Source organism: Yarrowia lipolytica, chromosome 1C, assembly GCF_001761485.1.
Source record: "Yarrowia lipolytica chromosome 1C, complete sequence".
In the NCBI taxonomy this organism is placed as follows: Eukaryota; Fungi; Ascomycota; class Dipodascomycetes; order Dipodascales; genus Yarrowia; species Yarrowia lipolytica.
In genome coordinates, this window is record NC_090772.1 from 2,812,676 (window position 1) to 2,835,724 (window position 23,049).

Sequence of the window (23,049 nt, forward strand, 5' to 3'; positions counted from 1 at the left end):
ATGTTCAAGAGCGCGTTTATGAAATGATAAACTCCAGTCGAAATATCCACAGCAAATTAGCAAGGCAATGACATCTTACCTCACAAGTGAGCTTCTGATGTATTAGAACTGGTCAGGAGTCTTTCAGCTGCTCTCAAAGTCGAAGATGAGCTTGTGTTGTGAGGTCATGTGCCAGATGAGAGAATGCCCAACAGTTGGACATCAAAGAAGCCTCATTCAGATAGTTGAGGTTGTATAAAATTGATTCACATGCTGGAATAGCTACATTTCCCACTCCTCCTCGCTACCTTCGCCCTCTCCAAAGTCCAGCTCATCCACACCTCTCTGCAGCTCAGCTAAACCACACAGCTCCTCCACAAACCCTCTCTCATTAAGAGCCTTCTTGACAAACCCCCACGTCTTGTCCTTCCACTCCTGGACAATGACTGGACTGCAAGCGGAACAACACTTGAACCGTTGACCAGTGATCTTGACAGTAGAAAAGTTGTGCAGAAAGCCTCGCAGCTGATGAGGGGCTGAGGGCTCGTCTTGACACATGGCCTGCAAAATCTCTACTCCGTATCCAGAAACAATAGGAGCAATTCCAGGCCGGGTCACTGTACATTGTTGGTCCAACGTTCTGTCGTTCATAGAATCTGTAGGAGCAACAACATCATTACAAAAGTAACAGCCCAGATCATTCACTCCCTCCACTCCATGCCGCATCACCACAAACGAGTCAAAACCAATGGCAGCCGTGATACACTTCTTCTTGAGAGCTGCACATATAACAGTAGGCAACCATCTCGACTCTCGTGAGTCCATGAGCAGAAACACAGCATCATGAGACTTAATGAGAGACACCAGCTCGTCATACTGCTGGTGGACTCGCTTCTCACTGCTGGAAGTGGTGCTATGACCAATCATAGGCACCTCAAGAGTTATTCCCGATGTCTTGACTGCAGGATATATCTCCTTGAGAGCTTCAGCAGCAGTCTCAGCCTTGGGTTTGCCTCCATCCAAACAATCTACATACTTGTATAGAGGCTGGCGAACAGGATTGCTAAATGAGACAGTTCCATTGTCCACAAACGTGACCTGTTCAACTCCCCAAGCTAACAGAGAGCGGGAGACATAGCTTCCGAGCGTTCCGGCACCCAGAAGGAGGCACCTGGTGTGTTTGATGGTATCCAGATCCAACTCAGGCGCAATTCTCCACTTCATCAGCTTCAGATTGAGATCCACAGCTTGAGAGGCCAGCTGTAGAGGGTTCAACAGAGGCCCCAAGTTGGTCTGCTTAGGTAACAGCTTTCCCGCACTGTTTTTTTCCCAGCCAGTCCATGCACCAAGCTCCCCGTCTCCCCGCTTCCACTCGAGAAACCGGTTTTTCTCACGCCCAACTAAGATCATGGTCGCAGACTTGAACCCTAGGATATGCAGCATTAGACAAATGTTTCGGACGGTCCAGGGTGTGTTCTCAGGAGATGTCGGTGATAGAAATGCAATCGTAGGGTCCTCGGATCGCTCCACATACTCCAACTCACTGAAGGGAGTGACGTTGTCATCGGGATCAATAACAACAAACGATTCTCCGAGAGCCGGGATGCGCGTACTAAGATTCGTGTAGTTTCCCTCATCTGCCACCTCCTGCAGGTCCCACTTTGTGTTCAGGCAGGGCACTCCCATCCAGTAGACGAAGATGTACTTTTTAAGATCGCAGAAGGTGATAAGAAGAAAAGAGTTGAGAATCTCGGGATTCCGGAAAATAGATCCATTCATAATTGCACCCGACAACATCTTGTCACCCCATTCCGCCAGTAGCGCCTTTTTGTCTGCTCCTTTGAACTCCTCTATCGTGTTGTAGTTGAGTAGAGTTCCGGGACACTCAACAACGCCCTTGCAGTGCGAATCTCGGTCCGAAAACGAGTCGCTGTCGAAAACGAGCCGACCTTGTTGCCATGTGTATTCTGCGGAGACCCTCTTAGGCGAATCGTCGAGTTTGTACTCATTGAGTTTTTTGGCAGCCAGAGTCTGGAAGAAAGACGCTTCCAAAAACGACGAAAACGGCGTGAAACTCATGGTGGGAACGAGAGTGTGTTTGTGTAAGGTGTAACGATTGTGATTTGTGTTTGTTTTGACGATATCGCGTCTCGGCGTGTATCTGTGTACTGTACAGTACAGTACTTGTGTGTGTGTCGTGCTGGTGCTTTGGCAACATGCAGCGTATGCAAGATAACGAGTTAGAAAAGGTAGGGTAAGTGACAAATCAGGGTTTACGGAGACGATGAAAATAATTTGGCCATGGGATAAATTGACAGAAAATGGAGTAAATTAGGGAGAAATACAAGAGCCTGAAATAGTCAGCTGACCATTTGTTTTTTTCTTTCTTCTTTACATTTAATACATTTAAATCTAGAGCCCTTGCGCGTCTACAATGCCAACATTTTTGAGCCCACCCATCTCGCTCTCTCTTGAGATGAGATGGAACTCTGTGAGGGCTGTGGATCCAGTTGGTGGCGGACAGAGGATCCAAGGTATTGTGGGAGTGGGGTCTAGGAATTCTGAGACCTGGTCAAATCTCCAAAGAACATGTCCCAGACGGACTTGATGTTGAGATCTTTTCAACCCTTTGACGGAGAGTCTGAGAGCTGCTTGGACGACCAGATAGCCAGGTATCGCAGAAACTCTTCGCACTTAAGATCATGTCGATATTCTCCTCGTTGTATCCCCTTCTTCAACAACTCTACAAGTACGATACAAGTAGCACAGGATCAACACCAGATTTTAGTGTAGTTGGTCCCGCATTAAGTAAGAGAGTCTCGCTTTTACCACGAGTTTAGATGGACCAAAATTGAAGACTCGGAGCACTTGAACTGTCAAAAAACTCGGCCGATCTGGTTTATTTCTAAACTCCAGAAATTTGGCGCAATTTATTCATGATATTTGTACCTCGGCTACTGTACTACTCGCTCGTACACTGTCGATGCACTCAAATACTCAAATACTCAAATTTACCCAACCAGAAGGTCATCAATAACGCTGAAATGAAGGTCAAATGAGTGACATGACGTTTGAATCAATCCTTTAGAATGCAGTAAAAATATCGATTTATTCCAGGATTTCCCCCGATTTTCCTCGAATTCTTCCAAGTTTCTCCATTTATTGGCATTATTCCAACCCAAATCCGCCAGCCTACCTGAACTCACTCCACAATGTCACTCCACACGGCTGTAACGCATTGCATGTCCGAGTCGGCAGTGTCAGGTGGTGTAAAAAGTGGTATCAACGGTAGCTAAGAAGGAGATTTGAGAGCTGGAAATCACACAGGTTTTACCCAAAGTGGGGGTTTATCTGGTCCCCACAATTATTTCCATTTTATCCCATTTTCCCCGATTATTTTCCAGCGCCCTCATCGACTTTAAAATTCTCACCCAAATCTCACGGCCAAATTTTCCCACAACCGGAATACAGACACCGACTCCCGCCACAGAAAACCGCAGAAACGAAACAACACGCGCAAAGCCGCATGTGTAGACGTCACGTGGCCCTAAATAAATAATTGCCCCGTAGTCGTGTCTCGCCCTTTCCCCTCGGTCACGTGACCAAAACATCGCCAAACACGTCAAGGAGTCACCACCCAATCACACCCAAGCTTATATCCCTCGTGAATTGCACCTCGTGTTGGTCGGCTTTAACTCGGACCGAGATTTTTTAGCTTGCAGGAAGGGACTTCTGGGGCGGAGGGAACATGTCTAGAAGAGAGCAAAGAGGACATTTGATGGAGTAGAAATTTGAAAGGGGGGGCACTACGGCATGTATCAGCTGATTCACCAAATTTCTGCCCATTTCGATCGAAACTGAGCTTTCCAGAGCCACCCTCTTCCCCAGTTTAGCTTTACCGTTGAATTCTACCTTGCGTAAAAGAACCACCTCTGCAGATCAATCTTACCATCCTACACATCACTACCTCCAGTGTAAACAGGCAACACGTATCGAAAATGGTCAAGTTCTTCCAGTCCAGCCATTCCTACGAGTGAGTATTCGAGATGAAGAAGGCATAAACAGACTGGCATACCCAATGTGCCACGAAGACTCAAACAGCAACCTCAGATTGTTGCACAGGCCAGGTTTACGAGCAACAGCAGATGAAACAAGAAGATGAAGGACACAGCCGCTTGTGATGGGCTCGGATGGAATGGGAGTTCAAGTCGGAAACTGCCGTGATGGAACTTCATTGGACCTAGCCTCTGTGACATCGCAGAAGTGATTTGGAGACCACTACAGCATTGCGCACTTGTCGCTTGTGATCAATGCTTCGAAAAGAGGTTTGTAGACACAACTATTGGCATGGACGTTAATGTTTGTGTTGTAAATCATCTTTTGGATCCTTACTGTCCGTGGCACCATGCCTGCAGGATACAGCCAAGGCTTGCAACTATCACGCCATGTGGTAGTTGATGCACCATGCATCTACTATCCACATTTGGCAGATGCCTGCTTGCAGTGACTTCCTTACATCAGGTCTCTATTGAGGTGTTTTTCAGCGGATATCGGTATCTACAACCTTGTCTTACTACGGGAACATCAATTGGGGTACATCTAACACCCTGCTCAAGGTTTGATAACGGTCGTTGTATGCCTGGCACAACTGCTACTCGTTTCTCTATTATCCGTTACTAACTCAGCCACGACTTTTCCACCGTCTCCCTGGCTTTTTTCAACCGGTACCCCAACCCGTACGCCTCGCACGTGCTTGCCGCCGACACAATTGAGCGATATGTGGACACAGATGGAAATCTGCACACCACGCGTCTAATTCTCAAGCAGGGCCGGCTGCCTAGGTTCGTCAAGCCTTTCCTCAAGCACATTTCTGAGTCTTGGATTATCGAGAAGTCTGTTGTCGACCCCAAGCAGATGGAGATGGAGACCTGGAGCTCGAATCTCGAGCACCGATACATCCTCAAGGTCGAGGAGCGAACCACGTATCGACGTGAGGGCGCCGGAACCTGGTCGCAGAACCAGGTCTCCTTTGTTAGCAACTTTGCCGGCTGGGGAGTCAAGGACCGAATCGAAAAGTGGTCCCTCGACCGATTTGGGGAGAACACCGCTAAGAGCCGACAGGGCATGGCCTTTGTCATGGACCTGCTCAAGGAGAAGGGTCTGATGCATTTCCAGCGAGTTCAGCTTGGACATGACTTCAAGTAAACAGTGGGCGGAGCGACTGTTTGACCCAATTAGAACCCTCGAGACCTACGGAGGACATGCAACAATCGAGAGCATCACACTCGTGGCACACAACAAAACCCTACGGTCTACAGAGTCGAATTTTGAAAAGCAATCAAGAGAAACGGATATCAGAGAACCGACGGAAAGGCCAGGACAGTCATGCAGGACTCGATGGATTTTGAAGGACTTTTTGTTTTTGGAGCGCTGAATTTTGAAAGACAAAAAAAAAGGGACACCACAAGATGACTGAATATTTATATAGATGAAATACAAAACACTGAATTGACGTTGTGGCAGTACGAGCATGAGCAGTCCAGCAGGGAGAATGATGAGAGGAAGAGGTGAAGTGAAGGATACATACAGTACATAGTGTAGGTCAGAATTGCTTCTAAATCGGTCAAGTCTGTTTGTAACTTAGTCCCACAATTTAATGTCGATGGCATCCAATATATATTCAACGGGGTTGGGCCGAGGGGGGGTTAATTTTATGTAATGCATTTTTTTTTATTCTAATGATTCATTACAGCTATATACTTACAAGTAGTAAGCCGAGTTATTGGCGTTCAATAAATCATACACTTCTGAATCTTTGCGATGTGCGCTGCGGGTCGCTGTCGGTTGGTTTGTCGACGCTTCGTCTAGTTGATGTCATTGTCGTGGTCTCGTGGTGGTGAATCATGGTTAACAGATCAAGAAATCATATCAATCGTTATTTTTTTTTTATTCTAATGATTCATTACAGCTACGTTACGTTATTTTTATAGCTGAATTTCACACCCTACACGAAATATGCAGGCCGGATCTCACCATCCGCAATAGTTTAGTGGCTAGAATTTCCGCCTGTCAGGTATTAACCAGCACGCGGGGGACCGGAGTTCAATTCTCCGTTGCGGAGAGTATATGAGATTACTTCTTTTTTCTCTATATATTTGATTTGGTTTGTTCTGATTTTCACGGCTGAATTCACAAAAGTTCGTCGCTATGAAAATTACCGTGATACTTCTGCAGAAGTCTATATACTAACATTGGAGACTGGCATATTTGGTTCAGGAGGAGTAGGGAATCTGAGGTCTGAGGATGTGTAAGGGCGCTAAGGAGCAGATTGTTCCAGAATTCAGCCCCTCCGGTGGATTTCTGAGTCTTTTTTATACTAGTACTTGCTGTTGACCTGCAACACTTTTCGGCAAAACTGATTCCGACCTCAACATTCACAAGAGATATGGGAGAATCCGTTGTTTTTGATTACGAGCGAGTCCAAGGACGACGTCGATTTGCCGATTCAACGACTTTGATTGACACACAAAGTCCTAATTTATCCAACAGCAGGTCCAGCTTCGACTCAACGAGACCGAAATGACACTACAGTAACACGCCATCACCACGGCCATTCGTCCATCAAGGATGTGCAAGTTCTACTAGATCTACAATACTAGAGAGATATTCCACAATCATATGTTAGCTGCTTGTAGCTACATCATCTTGTTTGAGTGCCTATAATATAATAAACATGCATTACCATCCTATATCTGTTATCGTTCCTATCCAACATAACAACCACCCTTCCGTCATCAACTAACAAACAACACACTTTTCGTCTCTGTACTGTTTGAACTCCCTGTCTTCCTCATCCAGAGAAGAACGGGCAGTGTCGCTAGCCCGTCCTTTGCCCTTATCGCGCATCTCCTTTTGCATCTCCTTCTGCTGCCGTTTGCGCTCTTTCTTTTCACGCTTCTCGGCCTTCTCCAGCTCCCGTTTCCCCTCCTTCTCCCTTCTGTGCTCCTCCTTGCGATCATCCTTCTTGTGATCTGCGTCATCCTCAGATGAATGCGAAGCCAGCTTCTTGAGGAAGAACCGCTTCTTGGAAGCTGATATGGTGCCCGCTGCTCCACCGGCTAAGGAGCCCTCCGTGGGAGTCACAGTGCCGGTGGCAGCACCGGATCTGGGGAGCTCTGCATGCTCAGGAACAGGGGCCACGTACGACTCACGCCGCAGGAACGACATGATCGACGAATAACTCTTGGATTTGTTGAGATGCGGCTCGGCGTCGGACTCCGAATCGAGAGGATGCGTCGACATGGACGAAGCTGTTGATTCAGAGCCAAAACGAGACTCGGGGGAGTCAACTGTGATGGGAGGAGGAGGCTGCACCTGAACCAGATTGCTTCGAGTCGACACATTGTCAGAAGAGTCGTGAGCAGGATACACGGTTGGAAGAGGAGGGGCCCGAGTGTTAGTGGGGGAGACTTCATACGATGGAATAGACTCGTAAGAAGGGGCAGCTCCAAGGGTGGACACGTGGGTGTCAACAGCGAGATTTGGAGTATGAGTATCTTCAGAAAATACCTCAACGGTACTGCCTGTAACTTCTCCAGTGTGGCCCTCAAAAATAGACTCCGTATCAAGCCCATTGATGGTCGTACCACCCACACCTTCCGTCACATGATTCACACGTACAGTGTCGTACTCGTCGTCTTCACTGCCTTCGGAATCGCAAGAAACCTCTGTCACACCAACAGAAGTGTTTCCTGCATTACCTCCAATGCCAAAATTCGCCCGCAGACGACCCAGACCCCGTCCATTGTCCATGTCGATGTTTCCAATTGACGGCTTATGTCCCTGGGCTACTGCCGGCTTGTGGGCGTTCATAGGGTCCGTGTCGAACTCACGGGACTCGAGTGAATCCGGAATCGGCTGCACGTACTCCGACTTGGGATCATCGTCTTCGTCATCGGCAACCATACGGTAAAAGAGTAGGTACGGCGACTCCTGTGTGAAGGCATCTTCAAAGTCGATCTCCTGAAACTTTTTGTCTCGAGGCTGAAAGTCGTCGAACCGCAGCCACTTGCGCCGTGCCGCTTCGTTGGTAGCTGAGATCTTGGACGAAACGGTGCCTGATCGGGTTCGGAACTGATGTCGAGCGCCAGCAACATCAAAATCGTCCTCGGAAGCACTCTTGGTAGGGCGCTCGGCAGTAGTGTAGACTCCGCCAACGGTATCACGTGACGCCTGCTCAGAAACGAGCGTAATGTAATGTCCAGAGTGAACAGAAGTACCTCTGTGACACACAGCAGACTCCAGCACGAGCTTAAACGCGCCAGGATGCTTGGGTTGCTCGTAGTCTTCGTCAGAAACGGCCTCCTCGCTGTCCTCGTAGTCCATGTCGAGATTCTGGTCGGCCACAAACGAGGGGAAGTGAATAGTATCGGGGATCACAACAGTACGGTTGTTCTTCTTTGCCACCCCAGATTCCGTCCAACAGAACCGCTTGAGACAAATCACAAGCACAGGTTTAGACTTTGCAAAGTACACGGCGGCAGGAGAGTCGGTATCCCCCTTGGTATTGGAGTAGAATGGCAACAGCTGAAGAAACATCCATGCAGGAAGCGTGATCTCACTGTTTTCGTTCCACAGAGACGAGCGGGTCGACTGGCCGCCAATAGAGCCCTTTCGAATAAGCTCAGACACGCGTGGGTTCTTGACCATGGTGGACACGGATGCTGTGTCTGGTAAAACAGGTGAGTCGACGGCGGAGTCTACGGCGGAGTCAGTGACCGAGGAAGATGACTCTGCGTTTGAATCATCGTTCTCATCTCCTACCTCAACCACTCCTCCCGTTTCACCTTCTCCCCTGTCCTCCTCATTATCGTACCTGTGCCATCTGTTCTGGTCCACAAACTGCAACTCTCGCAGAGTATTGATATCCTTCTTATCTCCCTCTTCCACTGAACTCACAGACGTCCTTCTGGAGGCAAGTGTACTGGGGCTGCCCCCTTCTCCGTCCAACATCTCCACTGTCTCGACGTGAACATGGTACTTTTTAGACTTTGTGGAGTAGGATCGAGGGCGTTTGAACGCGACCGCATCCAGCTGGTCCAGGGTCTTGCGCCGTTCAATCTGACGACGGACATTCACTGAGTTCGAAAAGTATTGCTCCAGACATTGCTCCAACAGAATGGGAGGGTCGTTATCATCGCCAGGAACAGGAATGTGAAGCATTCGTTCATTTACCAACTTGTGGTCGTCCTCTCTTACCTCCTTGCCTCCATGTGCAATATCCACCTTGAGCGTCAACAACGGCATGTCCATTTTGTCGCAAATAAACTGAAACAGTTCAGACACATCCTGCTGCCTGTGTAGTGTCTGCCCGTCGCACCAATCCGCTTCCATCAGCGACTCCATCAGCTTGTGCGTCATGTCTGTGGTGATGTAGCATCCCTGGCGAAGCAGAGTCACGTAAAATCTGAGCAATGTGGCCAGCGACTCTCGCCGCTCGTCGAACTCAAAGTTCTTGTACAGCATGGGCTCGAAGTTGTCCATTCGAGCAAACATTGCCACCATGAGTGAGTCAAAGTAGCATGACACTCCGTTCCAATTGTCTGCTCCCACAAGGCGGGTATACTCCCCTTGAGGGGAGACGTATGGATGCATGAGACCCGCAGCGGCCTTCCGGAACGCCACAATGAGCTGAACGGCCTTTTGAGTGTCGTTTTGCGTGAACTTGGACGCCAGCACAAATCTGATATTTTCCAAATCAATCGTTTCAGCCGGAATTTTGTACTCCTCCATGAGCGTGGTTCTGACGTGTTCTTCAGGGGAAAGAATCATCGAACTTGGTCGTGACGACGTTGGTGTCAGCCCCAGGGTGTTCAACTTGCTGACAATGTCATCACTCGTTGTGTTTGTGTTTGTGGTTGTGTCGCCTGTATTTCTTACCGATGACGTTCCCCTGGATGTAGGAACAGCGGAACCCGCTCTGGAGGTCACCCGACTACCGATCCTGGAGCTCCGTCCTCTCCTCAGCTTCAACCATCCCTCATTATCCTTCTCGTCGTCTGTTGTGTTTGTGTCGCTCTTGTTGCCGTCGCTTTTGTGCCCATCTTTTCCGTCCTTGTCTTTGCGCTCGAAAATGGACCGAAACAGCTTCCGATTCCGCGACGCCTTGGGAGCAGAGATCTGCGCCCAGTCCTTGGAGCCGCTCATGGTGTCTGTGTGGTATCGTGGTGCACAAGAGGAGACGTCGTCATGTGGAGATGATGCATGATAGAGTTGTGGTTGCGGTAGGAGGGTGGTCTACTGTATGGCGTACAATGAGCGTGGTGACAACGAAAACAGAGCGAATCAAAGCGCATCATCCTACATATATATATCCCCCCTATAAATGATACAAAACGACTCCCCACAACCCCTTCCATGATACACAATGTCTTGTTCCAATACCATCATACACCTCTATCAATACCCCAAAAGTATAATTTACACATTGGGGATCCAAGATAATAATAAATGGGCTATTATTGCAAATATACAAGCACCGAAAAATCGCCAGGAGGCGCTAGACATCCCAAACGGCCCAGGAAACGCCGAAAAAATCACATATTCACACAAAACCACCATTATATCGTCGTTCTCCACAAGACGACAAAAACCCAATTTTTCAATACGGTTTCGACTGATTTACACAACCTCACCAAGGACTGAAACGGACCAAAAAGCAAGTTCTACCAAAACTACTGTGCAGTAACTTTTTACCGCCGTCTGCCAGGTCAGACAAAAACCAATTTTCCCCTTACCCAGAAAATACATAGACTCCAGACCAGCCCAGATCTCCACAGACCCTTCTCCATTCCCGACCCTCTCCACACGGACTAAACCGCTCGACACGTGATAGACTTTAGCCCATCCGTGGATCGCAAAAGTCCAACCCTAACCCCAAACATGCATACACGATGAGTTTTGCTTTGCCGCCGTGGACAAAATATATCGGGATGCAAAACAGGCATTTTTGGGTGCTATTACTGGGCTATCCGTGCTAAAGTTGTCGGAGCAACCCTAGCCCTGCTTCTCCAATCCAACTACTTGTAGCTAACCGTCCGGCCTTGTCCTACCTGGCTCTCTTGATCGCACTCATCTTGAACGATGGTTAACACAGTAACAAGAAATCGCAACCCTGCACACATCTGATAAACGGGGTTAGGGTATTAAACGCCAGGTTAAGAATGAATATAAGCCACTGCTTTCCAGAATAATGCTCTTGACACGTGTCTTACACGTCTTGCAATGACTCAAAGATGAGACGTGTGGAGACTTTTGTCGATACATAGCATTTCATGCACAGTCATGTGATTTGGCGAATCGCTTAGGAATGCCTATCAGAGTTAGACTTCTGGGAAGCCATTTGGGTTTATTTCAGGGTTTGAGTTGGAGGATTAAATGAGTGGATTAAATGGATTAAATGGATTAAATGGATTAAATGGATTAAATGGTGAAATAAAGAAATGGAGAAATGTAGTGAAAATTGGGCTCGAGTTGTATTTATTCATCTGGCTAGTGTCAATCGTCTGTACAACTACTTATTAAATGCTTGTAATTAATTATAGGATGTGAAATGGAATGGGCGTGAAAATAAAGAGTAAAAAAAATCATTTAAATCAGAATGGATGTACAAGACTATAGAGCTGTTTGACTGTACAGAACTTGTAATTAGGAACATTTTGGAGACGGGGGGTTTCAATAGTGCCTTTCCAGGATAGGCAAACGTCGAAGGGGCCCCTTGAGTGGCGTCTCCTCTGTCCTGAGCGGGTCCATTTCGGCAGTCGCAGCCAGGCAGGACTAGAAGTCTTTTCATAAATGTTAGTATGTCATACATACACCAGAGACACGGAGGTGATGAGATACGCATCAATGTTTTCGGCTACAATTACTCGGCGTGAAATCTCCATCCGAACATGGTGTCCCAGAGTCCGTTGTAACTGTCTGTAGTAGTTGGCCACTTCTGAAGAGGCCTTCGAAGGTATTCGATAGTTCGATTCTATTTGGGGGGAGAAGCAGCCGCCTTGGGGTTACACTAAATCACAAGAGCTCCAAGTACAGCCAGGGTGTATCGTTCGAGTGCCGTGTCAACATCTCGCAAGAACCGCAGTCCCCAGAACTTTGGGTGTGCGTGAATGAACAGGTCTTTGAGAACGTTATAGTTGTTGTGGAGTGCTTCAACGATATTATCCTGATTTTTTTTAAGAATGGGCAGTTATTGAACCAGATTGACATTTGTAAAAGTACTTTTCCTTCTCCTCCCTCATCAATATCTTCAGGCTGACCTGAATCCTGGTACAGTATATGTACTTAAAACACTGTGCATAGATGTGCCAAAGGGCAAAAAGCTATATCGATAGCGTCAAATAATGGCATAGAAAGCACTTGTACTCATATACATACCTTACAGACTATATATATATCTTATACTGACAGCAGACTTAGACCTCATCACTCGTGTAAATATCTTCCTATGAAGTGAAAACTGGTGCAGTGGGATCTGCCTCTCTACCATACCTTTTGTCTCGTAGCACTATTCGTAGAGTCCGTCCTTAAACGGAGGTCAAATTCACGTACATGGCAGTATGTACTTTCTACTTGTACACTACTTATGCTGCTCGTACCACTGGTTGGCAAAATCCTCGACAGTCTTGTTGAAGGGAATCCAGTCGATATCAAGCAGCTTCTTGGAGTAGCTAGCGTCGCACTGGGAAGCGTGGTTTAGCTCCTTCTCCCGGTTGGCGGGGTTTCCAATTGCAATCTTGCCATGGAACTCGGGGATCTTGTTGGCGATATCCTCAATGTCCTGGGTGCAGAACTTGGCGGTGGCCAGCAGGAGTCGTTCTCCGTCAAGCTCGGGCTTGAGAGCAACAACGTGGGCCCGAGCACAGTCTCGGACATCGACAAACCAGCCGGCAACTCCCTCGGGGTCCTGGCCCTTCTTGGACCCGAGAACGTTTGCAAGGACCTCGTTCGAGGTGTTGAGAGCGCTCATGTCGAGAGCAACACCGGGCCCCAGAATGTAGGTGGGGTTGATCCAGGTTATGGAGAACTGGGGCTTCTCCTTGTCACGGAACTCAATGCCGGCCTTCTCAGCATACAGCTTGGAGCCCATGTAGTTGGCGAACGGGTTGCCCTTCTCAGCCGCTTGCTCCCAGGTCATGGGGTTCCAGCTCTTCTCGGTGTAAGTGGTGTTAGGGTCGTAGAAGGTGGCAACATCGAGGTTGCTGGCCACAGAAGAGGTGATGACAATCTTCTTTACGTTGGGAGCATGGGCCTTAGCGGTCTTGAGCACGGAGAGAGTACCCTGAATTGCCGGCTTGAGCATTTCTTCCTCGGGGTCCTCGGCAGTGAAGTTGAACGGAGAGGCCGTATGAAGAATGTAGTCAAGCTTGGGGTGCTTCTTGAACAGTGCCTCAAACTCGGCCTCGTTCTGGATATCCTTGACGGTCTCCAGGGTGAGTTTTCCCGAGTCCACAGAGCTCTGCAGAGCCTGTGTCAGTCGCTCGGCCTTTGCAGGGTTTCGAACCGTGCCAATGACATTGTGGCCGGCCTTGAGCAGTTGGTCGACGCAGTGGCCGGCAAGAAATCCGGTGGCTCCAGTGACGAGTGTAGTGGGCATGATTGTATGTGATTGGTTGAGTTGTAGTTCTGTCAGCTGGTCGGCTTGCTTCTGTTACGACTCCTGTGTTACAACTGTGGTGTTGTTGATCTGTTTGTGGTACATTTTTGTTGCTACTGGCGCCTTCTTTATACCTTGAATGCGTGCGCCCATCGCTGCCGTGTTGCGTGTTGCTGCGCTTGCTAAGTCCGTATGGAACGGAGAATGACAAACCTAATCAATATCAGCTCCGTTAGTGACGGAGATAGTGGTAGCGAAAACCTTGAATATGCATGACGAACGTTGCTGCTTTGTTTTTACAATGACATTACGCGACAACCCCTTAGGATATGCGCAATTGAGGAGGGGGTGTTCTAAGGAATCAATTGAACGCCTGAATGGGTTGCGAGGAAAGCCACTGGACTGTTTGCGAGTTTCTAAGTGGGTGCTGAAGTTATAGAAATATTCGACGCAAAAGGGTCTCGAACTCGCGTTGGCTGCATGGAAAAAAGCAAGGAACGCTGCAATGCATCTTTAGAATTAAAATTAAAATCAAGATAAAAACATAAATTCCTAAATACAAAAGATTCGAAAAAGATTCGAAAAAAAATAAAAACCCAACATTTTTTGAATTGAACAAAAGAGAATGTAATAAACACGTCGTGGGCCGATTGTTTATTGAAAGTGGTATGATCCTTGTTCACAATTTGAGCAGATGGCTGCATTATTAGTATGTATGGTTGTTGTTCAGTGGTGCAACTACTTGATGTTTTCTCATATATTTTCAATACATTTCAATATATGACAAAAAAACAAATCTCAATTTGACTACGACTAACCCTACAAGTAGGTGAGTCCCCTTGGTGAAGAAATGGATCATGCTGAATGATGTTATAATGAATTGATACTCCCACCCTATTTGATTACGACCAACCCTAGTAGCCCTCCCTAGCTACTTTCCTTACTCTCAATGGTGAAAGAGGGAGGGAACTATTGAAGATCATAAGTATTATTGATTAGATATAGTTAATGTAACGGTTTACAATTCACTTCTAGGGACACCACGTTCCGATAGTAGCACATACTAGAAGGATGTGGGCTTGCTCATCACAAGAAAGAGATTCTCGATCAGTGGACAAAACTATCTACGAGATGGACTTCTCGTCTACGACCAAGCTGGTTCCTCTCACCACTATGTGATGATATCTAATCTTTATGTGAGGAATTAGCCAGGTATTCTTGTACTGGGTATCACCTTCAACAGTAACAGAGCAAGCTACGTGCTACACCACATTGTTATATCATTAGACACGGTGCTGCTCGAGCGATTTTCGGGAAATATGGCCCTACACAACCGGTGAACCTGTACACAGAAAGGTGCCCACTATCAAACTACTTGTAGGGGAAGTTGTTGAGTCTTATTTCTTATTTTTTTATAATAACAACCTTGGATAAAATGGAGCTAGCTGGACCAAAAGATTCTCCTGATGGGCAAATGGGTACTTTGACATATCATGGATTTGTTCTCGACTTGTCGGTTACAGAAAATGGATATTGGTCATAATATGTGCAATATATAACAATAACTGAACAGTAATCGCTATTAAACAAAGCATTTCCACAGCTTTGAAAGTACCCCTTTCCTATTATTACGCTATATACTGTATATAGATGAAGTTGGTACACAGCATAAATGAGTATCTGAATGCTTGGGGACTCCAAACTCCAACTCTGATTATCAATAACTGTATACCATATCGCTAAACTGACAATTATTTCCAAATGCATATCGTTCTGGAGTTTTCCGTGTACTCGCTCTGTTCCACGCAGCCGTACGATAATCCTGCTGTCGTCATGTTGTTTCAAGGATCTATAACAACAGAAACAAGAAGTCAACCCAATGGTGGACGTTCAATATAGTAATCTCCACTTCAAGTCTTCATGAATGTATCATTCCAATTTTCAACAGAAATAAGTGCTTAGGTGTCTATACTTGCCCTGCCAACGTCGTTAACACTGGCATTCAGAGCCACCTCTGTTTCCCACGGGACACGACAATAGAGGTAATACACGGTCATTGACTTCTTTGACTGATCTTGACATCCCGCGAGTACGTCCAGAACTCATCGGTCCGTCTCTTTCAGCAGTAGGTCTAGTTTCATCATACGAAAGAGGAACGACTAGGTAACACTCACTGGCACGGTTGCTGGTATGACCAAAACGTCTATTGATCATTATAATATCACATTGATCTGCCAGTAATCAAGTAGACGCAGAATGTGTGTTCAGGTAGATCCAAAGATACCATTTAAAACTGTGGGAGGAGTATTAGTATCCTCTATATATACTTCATACGGCAGTCTACTTTTAGTCAAGTAGGATGGCCCTCAAAGGTTCAACAAGACTTCAAGTGACGATCTGCTAAGAGTCAGACACTTGACATAGATCCGGGACAAAGATAACGGATGAGCAGATCCATCATGGGAGGAGCGGAGGAGGGATTACTGTACATTCTACCAACTTCACTATCTTGTAGTAAATGACACTGTATCATTTCACAGGGACTGTTCTTGTTTCGCATTGAGCACAGGACATTGGTGCGATGCAGCAGGTGTACTCATCATCATGACAGGTAGGGGCGGGCCGACCAGGAACTCAGCCGCTTCTCGGGTGGCGATTTTGGCTGTCCAAGTGGCGTGAAAAGTTGGGCGTGCTAAATCCTCCACCCACGGAGTTAACATTAATATGGAGGTTAAATCAGCCGCACTAATGCCCCGATTACGAACAAGATTTGCTCATCAGATGAACTGGGGTCTTGGTGGAGATCAATAACAGAATCATTTGACGGTGTTAATGAGGTGAATTGGTTAAAGTGGCTCTAGTGGGTTCCCTATGTTGATACACACCTGTTGGAGTTTTCCATTTTGACATCTGCTTCGGCCATCTTACAGCATGTACTGTACTCGATGTCGTACTTGTACCCCCCGTACAGTGCCAGGCTGTGCTATGATGCAGCTCTCTCTTGCAGACGATCACCAGTGACCGCTTTCATGTCGATATTATTTCATATACGTCAATCTCCAACGCTAACGACGGCTGCAGCGACTACAGTCGGACCGGATTCAGGTTCACATTCAGCACATCCGATCGATACAAAGTTCGAGGGACGAATTTTAATGGCAATGGGACAAGACAAAAAAAGCAAAGCGAAAGGCTGCAGATGAGCAAACCAATGTCAAAATCTCCGGCCTATTATGGACGGCAATGCTTGAAATGATGTTAAAAGTGTGACCAGATACAAATTGAGAGCAAGCGTTTTTCATCAAAGATATACGTTCTCTGATTGGCGCAATATCTGGTAGTTTTGTGCTTCTACGAATACTCTCTAGCTGCACGTCTCCTGAAAATTAAAAAATAAAAAAGAAAAATAATTAGAGTTGAGTCCAGTAAACGGCGGGGACATGGCAGCGGGGACATGGTAGTGATAGAGTTGAAGTGATTGAGGTGATGTCGTTCTGGAAATCTTGCCACCCCGTAGAATCGACTTGTGCCATAATGGACTTTGTAGCGTGTATATTGCGCGTTCTAAAGCAACTCTTGGACACACCAGGATTTGGTCTGTTGTTATACTATCCTAATCCAACAAAGTCCAACTAAACAACACAACTCCAAGTAAAATCGACTATATAGTCTCCCACTTTGATCTCATCAAACGGTGGCTGCAAACCCTGGTTGCCACACCATTGAACAGTGACGAGTTAAAAATGGACTTGCATCTCCTCCCTCTACGACTCTAAGACAACTGCTTCATAGGCGGCCCATTTCCGCGCTTTTCCACCCTTTCCTGCTTTTCCACTCCAGATTCTGCCTTGCCCTTAATCCTTCCAGATGCGCACTTTTCCGCAATGCTCGCTGCAACAGTGCACAGCCGTACGTCTGAAACGCAAGTGAACGACCTATACGAGATGTTAGTTTGCACTAGTGAACAACTGCCGCTATTATAGCGCCAATCTAAAACCAAGCTTACCAATCAACTCCGCCTAGGGTGGCGATAATTGTGGTATTTTTTGTATCATTTTCACATTTTTATTCGCATTTTCTACTCAATTATTTGCCCCATGCCATTACCGTATCTGCCTTTGTTTTGATGCTGTCACGACTCTCTGCGCGGGCCCATATTGCTCCGTATCCGCATTCGCTGTTCCTCAGTCGACTATAATTGGTCGTAAAGGCGGTTCTTCTTCGTTTCCTCTTTTACCGCAGCCCGGATCATCCTCCAGCACGTCCCATTCCTGTCTCTGGATGGTCTGGTTATTTCCGTCATCCATCTTTTTCGTCGTTCGGATCGGAACATGTTGGCCGGCTCGGCATGTTCCGAAAAAATTAACATCCGAACCGACCCTGACCTAAGAAATTAACGTTTGTAACATGTACGGCTTAACCGTCTGGATCTGGGGAAAAAGAGAATAGAGGCATTTTTGAGGGTAATAATAGACATACCGAGATGAAAATTATATTTGATTTTATAACGACTTTTGGCTACAAAATGAACCACTTTTTGTGCCTTTTGAATTGGTGTAACCCAGCATTTTTCATTTTTCATTTAAAACCTTAACCCATTTAAACTACCTGTTTATGCACCGTGTGTCACCACCACAAGATAAATATATAAAAAGGAAGGGTCCTGGATGTTTTTAGACAGAAAAAAATTGTTAACTACAGACAACAATAACGATGGAACAAACACCTCCAGACTACACTGGTCTGGACAAGAACATTGACGCCGAAGTGCGGTCAATCGCCGAGTCCATGTACCAGACCCGACGAGAAGGTGTGAATGACTCCGATACAGATGAAGAGCTGCAGCGAACTAACACTATCCAGCCCAACCTCAACGTGAACCCCTTCCTGGACACCTCCGATCCCCAGCTGGACCCCCTCTCTAAGGAGTTTAACTCTCGAAAGTGGATCAAGACCATTCTCGGCCTCAAGGCGCGGTTTGGAAACAGCAGATCCATTTCGGCTGGTGTCTCTTTTAAGAACCTCAGTGCGTTTGGATATGGTGGAGGAAACGACTACCAGAAGACTTTCACCAACTCTGTGATGGCTATTGGGCCCATGATCAAGAAGGTCCTGGGTGGCAACAAGGGCTCTGAGGTGCAGATTTTGCGACACTTTGACGGCCTGGTGCGTGCTGGTGAGACTTGCGTTGTTCTTGGACGACCTGGTTCTGGATGCACCACTTTCCTGAAGAGTGTTGCCTGTGAGACTTATGGATTTCATCTGGGAGAGAAGTCTGAATGGAATTATCAGGGTGAGTAAGACTGTTGCGTGGAAGACGCAGAGACGGACTAATAGCACCACCGGATGTGCGTGCGTGGTTGCCGTTTGATTGAGTGTTTGTACTCTTGACCTACATGCGTGTTACTGCGATTGTCGCGAGTTGCAATAATCCAATTGACATTATGCCAGGATGATGTCACCTCGGCATGTTCGGCAGCCTCGGGTTTCCAAGTTACATACATTTCCGAACTAACACAGGTGTCCCCCGAGATGTCATGCAAAAGAATGCACGTGGCGAAATCGTCTACAACGCCGAAGTTGATGTCCACTTTCCCCATCTAACTGTCGGAGACACTCTTCTCTTCGCTGCTCTCGCGAGAACTCCACAGAACCGTCTGGAGGGTGTCAGCCGAGAGCAGCACGCCACCCATGTGCGTGATGTGTCCATGGCAATGCTCGGTCTGACCCACACCATGGATACCAAGGTCGGAAACGACTTTGTGCGAGGTGTTTCCGGAGGAGAGCGAAAGCGAGTCTCTATCGCCGAGTCTGTTGTCTGCGGTGCCCCTCTGCAGTGCTGGGACAACTCCACTCGAGGTCTTGATGCCGCCAACGCCACTGAGTTCATCCGATCCCTGCGCCTTTCGGCTGAGATGACCGACGCCTCCATGTTTGTCTCTCTCTACCAGGCCTCTCAGGAGGCCTATGACATGTTCGACAAGGTCTGCGTGCTCTACGAGGGCCGACAGATCTACTTTGGCAAGACCACTGAGGCGAAGCAGTTCTTCCTGGACCTGGGTTTCGACTGTGCTGACCGACAAACCACAGGCGACTTCCTCACCTCTCTAACTAACCCCATTGAGCGAATCATCCGACCTGGCTGGGAATCTCGAGTGCCCCGAACTCCTGACGACTTTGAGAAGTGCTGGCTTGAGTCCGAGGCCCGACAGTTGCTGCTCCAAGACATTGACGAGTTCAACAACGAGTTCGTCCTTGGAGGTCCTGCTCTCGACAACTTCATGGGTCTCCGAAAGGACGCCCAGGCCAAGCATACCCGTGTTCAGTCGCCCTACACCATCTCGTGGCCCATGCAGACCCGTCTGTGTCTATGGAGAGGTTTCCTTCGAATTAAGGGAGACATGTCTACCGATATCGCAACAGTTTTCGGTAACTTTGTTATGGCTCTCGTTTTGTCATCCATGTTCTACAACATGCCCCAGACTACTGAATCGTTTTTCTCTCGAGGAGCTCTCCTCTTCTTTGCTATTCTCATCAACGCCTTTGCATCTATCTTGGAAATTCTGTCTCTTTACGAACAGCGACCCATTGTTGACAAGCAGAATCGCTATGCCATGTACCATCCCGCGGCTGACGCGCTAGCGGCCATTATCACGACTTTCCCCACAAAGACGCTTACTCTTGTGTCTGTCAATCTGACCATTTACTTCATGACCAACCTGCGACGAGAAGTCGGTCCCTTCTTCATCTTTTTCCTCTTCTCGCTACTGTGTACCATGGCGATGTCGATGATTTTCCGAACCATTGGATCTGTCACCAAGACTCTTGAACAGGCTCTAGCCCCCGCATCGATCATCATTCTTGCCCTCGTCATCTACACCGGTTTCTCTCTGCCCATCTCCTACATGCATGGATGGGCTCGATGGATCAACTGGCTCAATCCCGTAGCCTATGGTTTTGAAGCTGTGATGGTCAACGAGTTCCGAAACCGGGAGTACGAGTGCTCCATGTTTGTTCCCTCTGGAGGCGCCTACGAGAATGTGTCTCTCGACTACCGATCATGTGCTGCTGTTGGTGCTGAGCCCGGTCTTAGATTTGTTAACGGAGACGCGTTCATTAACCAGTCCTACGAGTACTACAATGCTCATCTGTGGCGAAACATGGGAATTCTGTTTGGTTTCATCATCTTTTTCGGAGCCTTCTACCTGTTTGCCGTCGAGTACATTCAGGGAGCCAAGTCCAAGGGTGAGGTTCTTGTGTTCCGAAAGGAGCACATTAAGAAGCAGCGAAAGGAGAAGAACGGTGACATTGAGTCTGGCGTGACCATGGCCGGCGAGAAGGGTACCCAGGAGTCCGAGTCCTCCAACACCTCTATCAACCTGCAGGCCCAGCGAGGAATCTACCAGTGGAAGGATGTTTGTTATGATATCAAGGTCAAGGATGGTGAGCGACGTCTTCTGGACCACGTTGATGGTTTTGTCAAACCCGGAACCCTGACTGCACTCATGGGTGCCTCTGGTGCTGGAAAGACCACTCTTCTGGATGTTCTTGCTGACCGAAAGTCCACGGGTGTTGTTACTGGTGAGATGCTTGTCAACGGTGAGCACCGAGACGGCTCCTTCCAGCGAAAGACCGGTTACGTTCAGCAGCAAGATCTTCATACTGCTACTGCCACTGTTCGAGAGTCTCTGGAGTTCTCTGCTCTGCTGCGACAGCCTTCTAGTATTCCTGAGTCCGAGAAGCTTGCTTACGTCGATGAAGTCATTCGAATTCTTGAGATGGAGACCTATGCTGATGCCGTTGTTGGTGTGCCTGGTGAAGGTCTTAACGTCGAGCAGCGAAAGCGACTTACTATTGGAGTCGAGCTTGCCGCCAAGCCCGAGCTTCTGCTGTTCCTGGATGAGCCTACTTCCGGTCTTGATTCCCAGACAGCCTGGTCCATTGTCAAACTGCTAAAGAAGCTGGCTGCCAACGGCCAGGCTATTCTGTGTACCATTCATCAGCCCTCTGCAATTCTGTTCCAGGAGTTTGACCGTCTACTTTTCCTTGCCTCTGGAGGCCGAACCGTCTACTATGGCGACATTGGACCCCAGTCCTCTATTCTGACCGAGTACTTTGAGCGAAACGGCGCTGACCCTTGTCCCAAGCAGGGTAACCCTGCCGAGTGGATGCTGGAGGTGATTGGAGCTGCTCCTGGCTCTACTGCCAAGAGAGACTGGCCTGTTGTGTGGGCTGAGTCTCCTGAGCGAGCTGCCAAGCGAGAGGAGCTCGATGAGATGGCCCGGACCGTTGAGCGAGTGCAGACGAACACTACCGAGCGAGATTCTACCGGATACTCTGACTCGGACCAGTTTGCAGTTGGATGGTGGACCCAGTTCAAGATTGTCAGCAAGCGACAATTCCAGGCTCTGTGGCGAACCCCTTCGTATCTGTGGTCCAAGGTCTTCCTGTGTGCTGCTTCTGCTATTTTCATCGGTTTCTCTTTCTTCAAGGCCCCCAACGACATGCAGGGTCTTCAGAACAAGATGTTTTCTTTCTTCATGCTGTTTCTTATCTTCAACACTGTCGTTGAGCAGATCATTCCCCAGTTTGACAAGATGCGAGAACTGTATGAGGCACGTGAGCGGTCTTCCAAGACTTACTCGTGGCAGGTGTTTATGGGCTCCAACATGGTGGTCGAGCTCATCTGGCAGTTCTTCATGGGTGTGATTGTCTTCTTCTGCTTCTACTACCCCGTTGGCTTCCAGTGGACCGCTGAGTATAACGACTCCGTTCACGAGCGAGGAGGACTCTTCTTCCTGTACGTTCTCCTGCTGTTCCTCTACAACTCGACTTTTGCTCACATGCTGATTGCCGGTATTGACAACAAGGACACTGCCGCCCAGATTGGAACTCTCTTGTTTACTCTGATGCTGCTGTTCTGTGGTGTTCTGGCCACAAAGGAGCAGATGCCCGGCTTCTGGGTCTTCATGTATCGAGTGTCTCCTCTGACCTACTTTGTGGGCGGTATGATGGCCACCGGCATGGGTCGAGCTCCGGTCACTTGTTCTCCTCACGAGCTTGTCCGGTTCCCTGCTGTTCCTGGAAAGTCCTGTGGCGAGTACATGGACGGCTTCATCTCTGCTCTTGGTGACTCTGCCGGCTACCTTGTCAGCTCTTCCGCTGATATGTGTGAGTACTGCCCCATGAAGTCCTCCGACCAGTTCCTCGACTCCGTCGACATCTCTTACACTCAGCGATGGCGAAACTGGGGTATTCTTTGGGCTTACCCCTTGTTCAACATCTTTGCTGCCTTTGCACTTTACTACTTCTTCCGAGTCCCCAAGAAGTCCAAGGCTCAGAAGGCTTGATAACTTGATAAACCATTAATTATACTTAAACCATAGACTATATATATAATATACATTTTGATA

At 47.8% G+C, this 23,049-nt stretch overlaps 6 protein-coding genes, 1 non-coding gene and 1 pseudogene across 7 annotated transcripts; 4 read left to right on the forward strand and 4 right to left on the reverse strand.

Moving 5' to 3' along the window:
- Positions 1-261: 261 nt before the first annotated feature.
- YALI1_C28147g (uncharacterized protein) lies at positions 262-2,058 on the reverse strand (the record flags this gene model as incomplete). The annotated part of the gene is made up of 1 exon (XM_502039.3): positions 262-2,058. One exon carries the CDS (start codon positions 2,056-2,058, stop codon positions 262-264), a length of 1,797 nt encoding a protein of 598 aa, XP_502039.3.
- Positions 2,059-3,977: 1,919 nt separating this feature from the next.
- Positions 3,978-5,184, forward strand: YALI1_C28166g (uncharacterized protein; the record flags this gene model as incomplete). Its single annotated transcript, XM_502040.4, has 2 exons — positions 3,978-4,012; positions 4,665-5,184. 2 exons carry the CDS (start codon positions 3,978-3,980, stop codon positions 5,182-5,184), a joined length of 555 nt encoding a protein of 184 aa, XP_502040.4.
- Positions 5,185-6,014: 830 nt separating this feature from the next.
- YALI1_C28186r lies at positions 6,015-6,100 on the forward strand. The gene has a single exon. It is a non-coding gene; the product is annotated as a tRNA-Asp (tRNA).
- Positions 6,101-6,777: 677 nt separating this feature from the next.
- On the reverse strand, positions 6,778-10,185 carry YALI1_C28228g (uncharacterized protein; the record flags this gene model as incomplete). Its single annotated transcript, XM_502041.3, has 1 exon — positions 6,778-10,185. One exon carries the CDS (start codon positions 10,183-10,185, stop codon positions 6,778-6,780), a length of 3,408 nt encoding a protein of 1,135 aa, XP_502041.3.
- Positions 10,186-11,572: 1,387 nt separating this feature from the next.
- YALI1_C28245g (uncharacterized protein) lies at positions 11,573-11,884 on the reverse strand (the record flags this gene model as incomplete). Its single annotated transcript, XM_068282502.1, has 1 exon — positions 11,573-11,884. The coding sequence occupies one exon, from the start codon at positions 11,882-11,884 to the stop codon at positions 11,573-11,575; it is 312 nt and encodes a 103-aa protein (XP_068138603.1).
- Positions 11,885-12,619: 735 nt separating this feature from the next.
- Positions 12,620-13,636, reverse strand: YALI1_C28263g (uncharacterized protein; the record flags this gene model as incomplete). The annotated part of the gene is made up of 1 exon (XM_502043.3): positions 12,620-13,636. The coding sequence occupies one exon, from the start codon at positions 13,634-13,636 to the stop codon at positions 12,620-12,622; it is 1,017 nt and encodes a 338-aa protein (XP_502043.1).
- Positions 13,637-14,606: 970 nt separating this feature from the next.
- YALI1_C28275g (Misc non-coding) lies at positions 14,607-14,878 on the forward strand (annotated as a pseudogene).
- A 3,471-nt stretch (positions 14,879-18,349) lies between these two features.
- On the forward strand, positions 18,350-22,986 carry YALI1_C28310g (uncharacterized protein; the record flags this gene model as incomplete). Its single annotated transcript, XM_502044.3, has 2 exons — positions 18,350-18,929; positions 19,157-22,986. 2 exons carry the CDS (start codon positions 18,350-18,352, stop codon positions 22,984-22,986), a joined length of 4,410 nt encoding a protein of 1,469 aa, XP_502044.1.
- Positions 22,987-23,049: the final 63 nt, after the last annotated feature.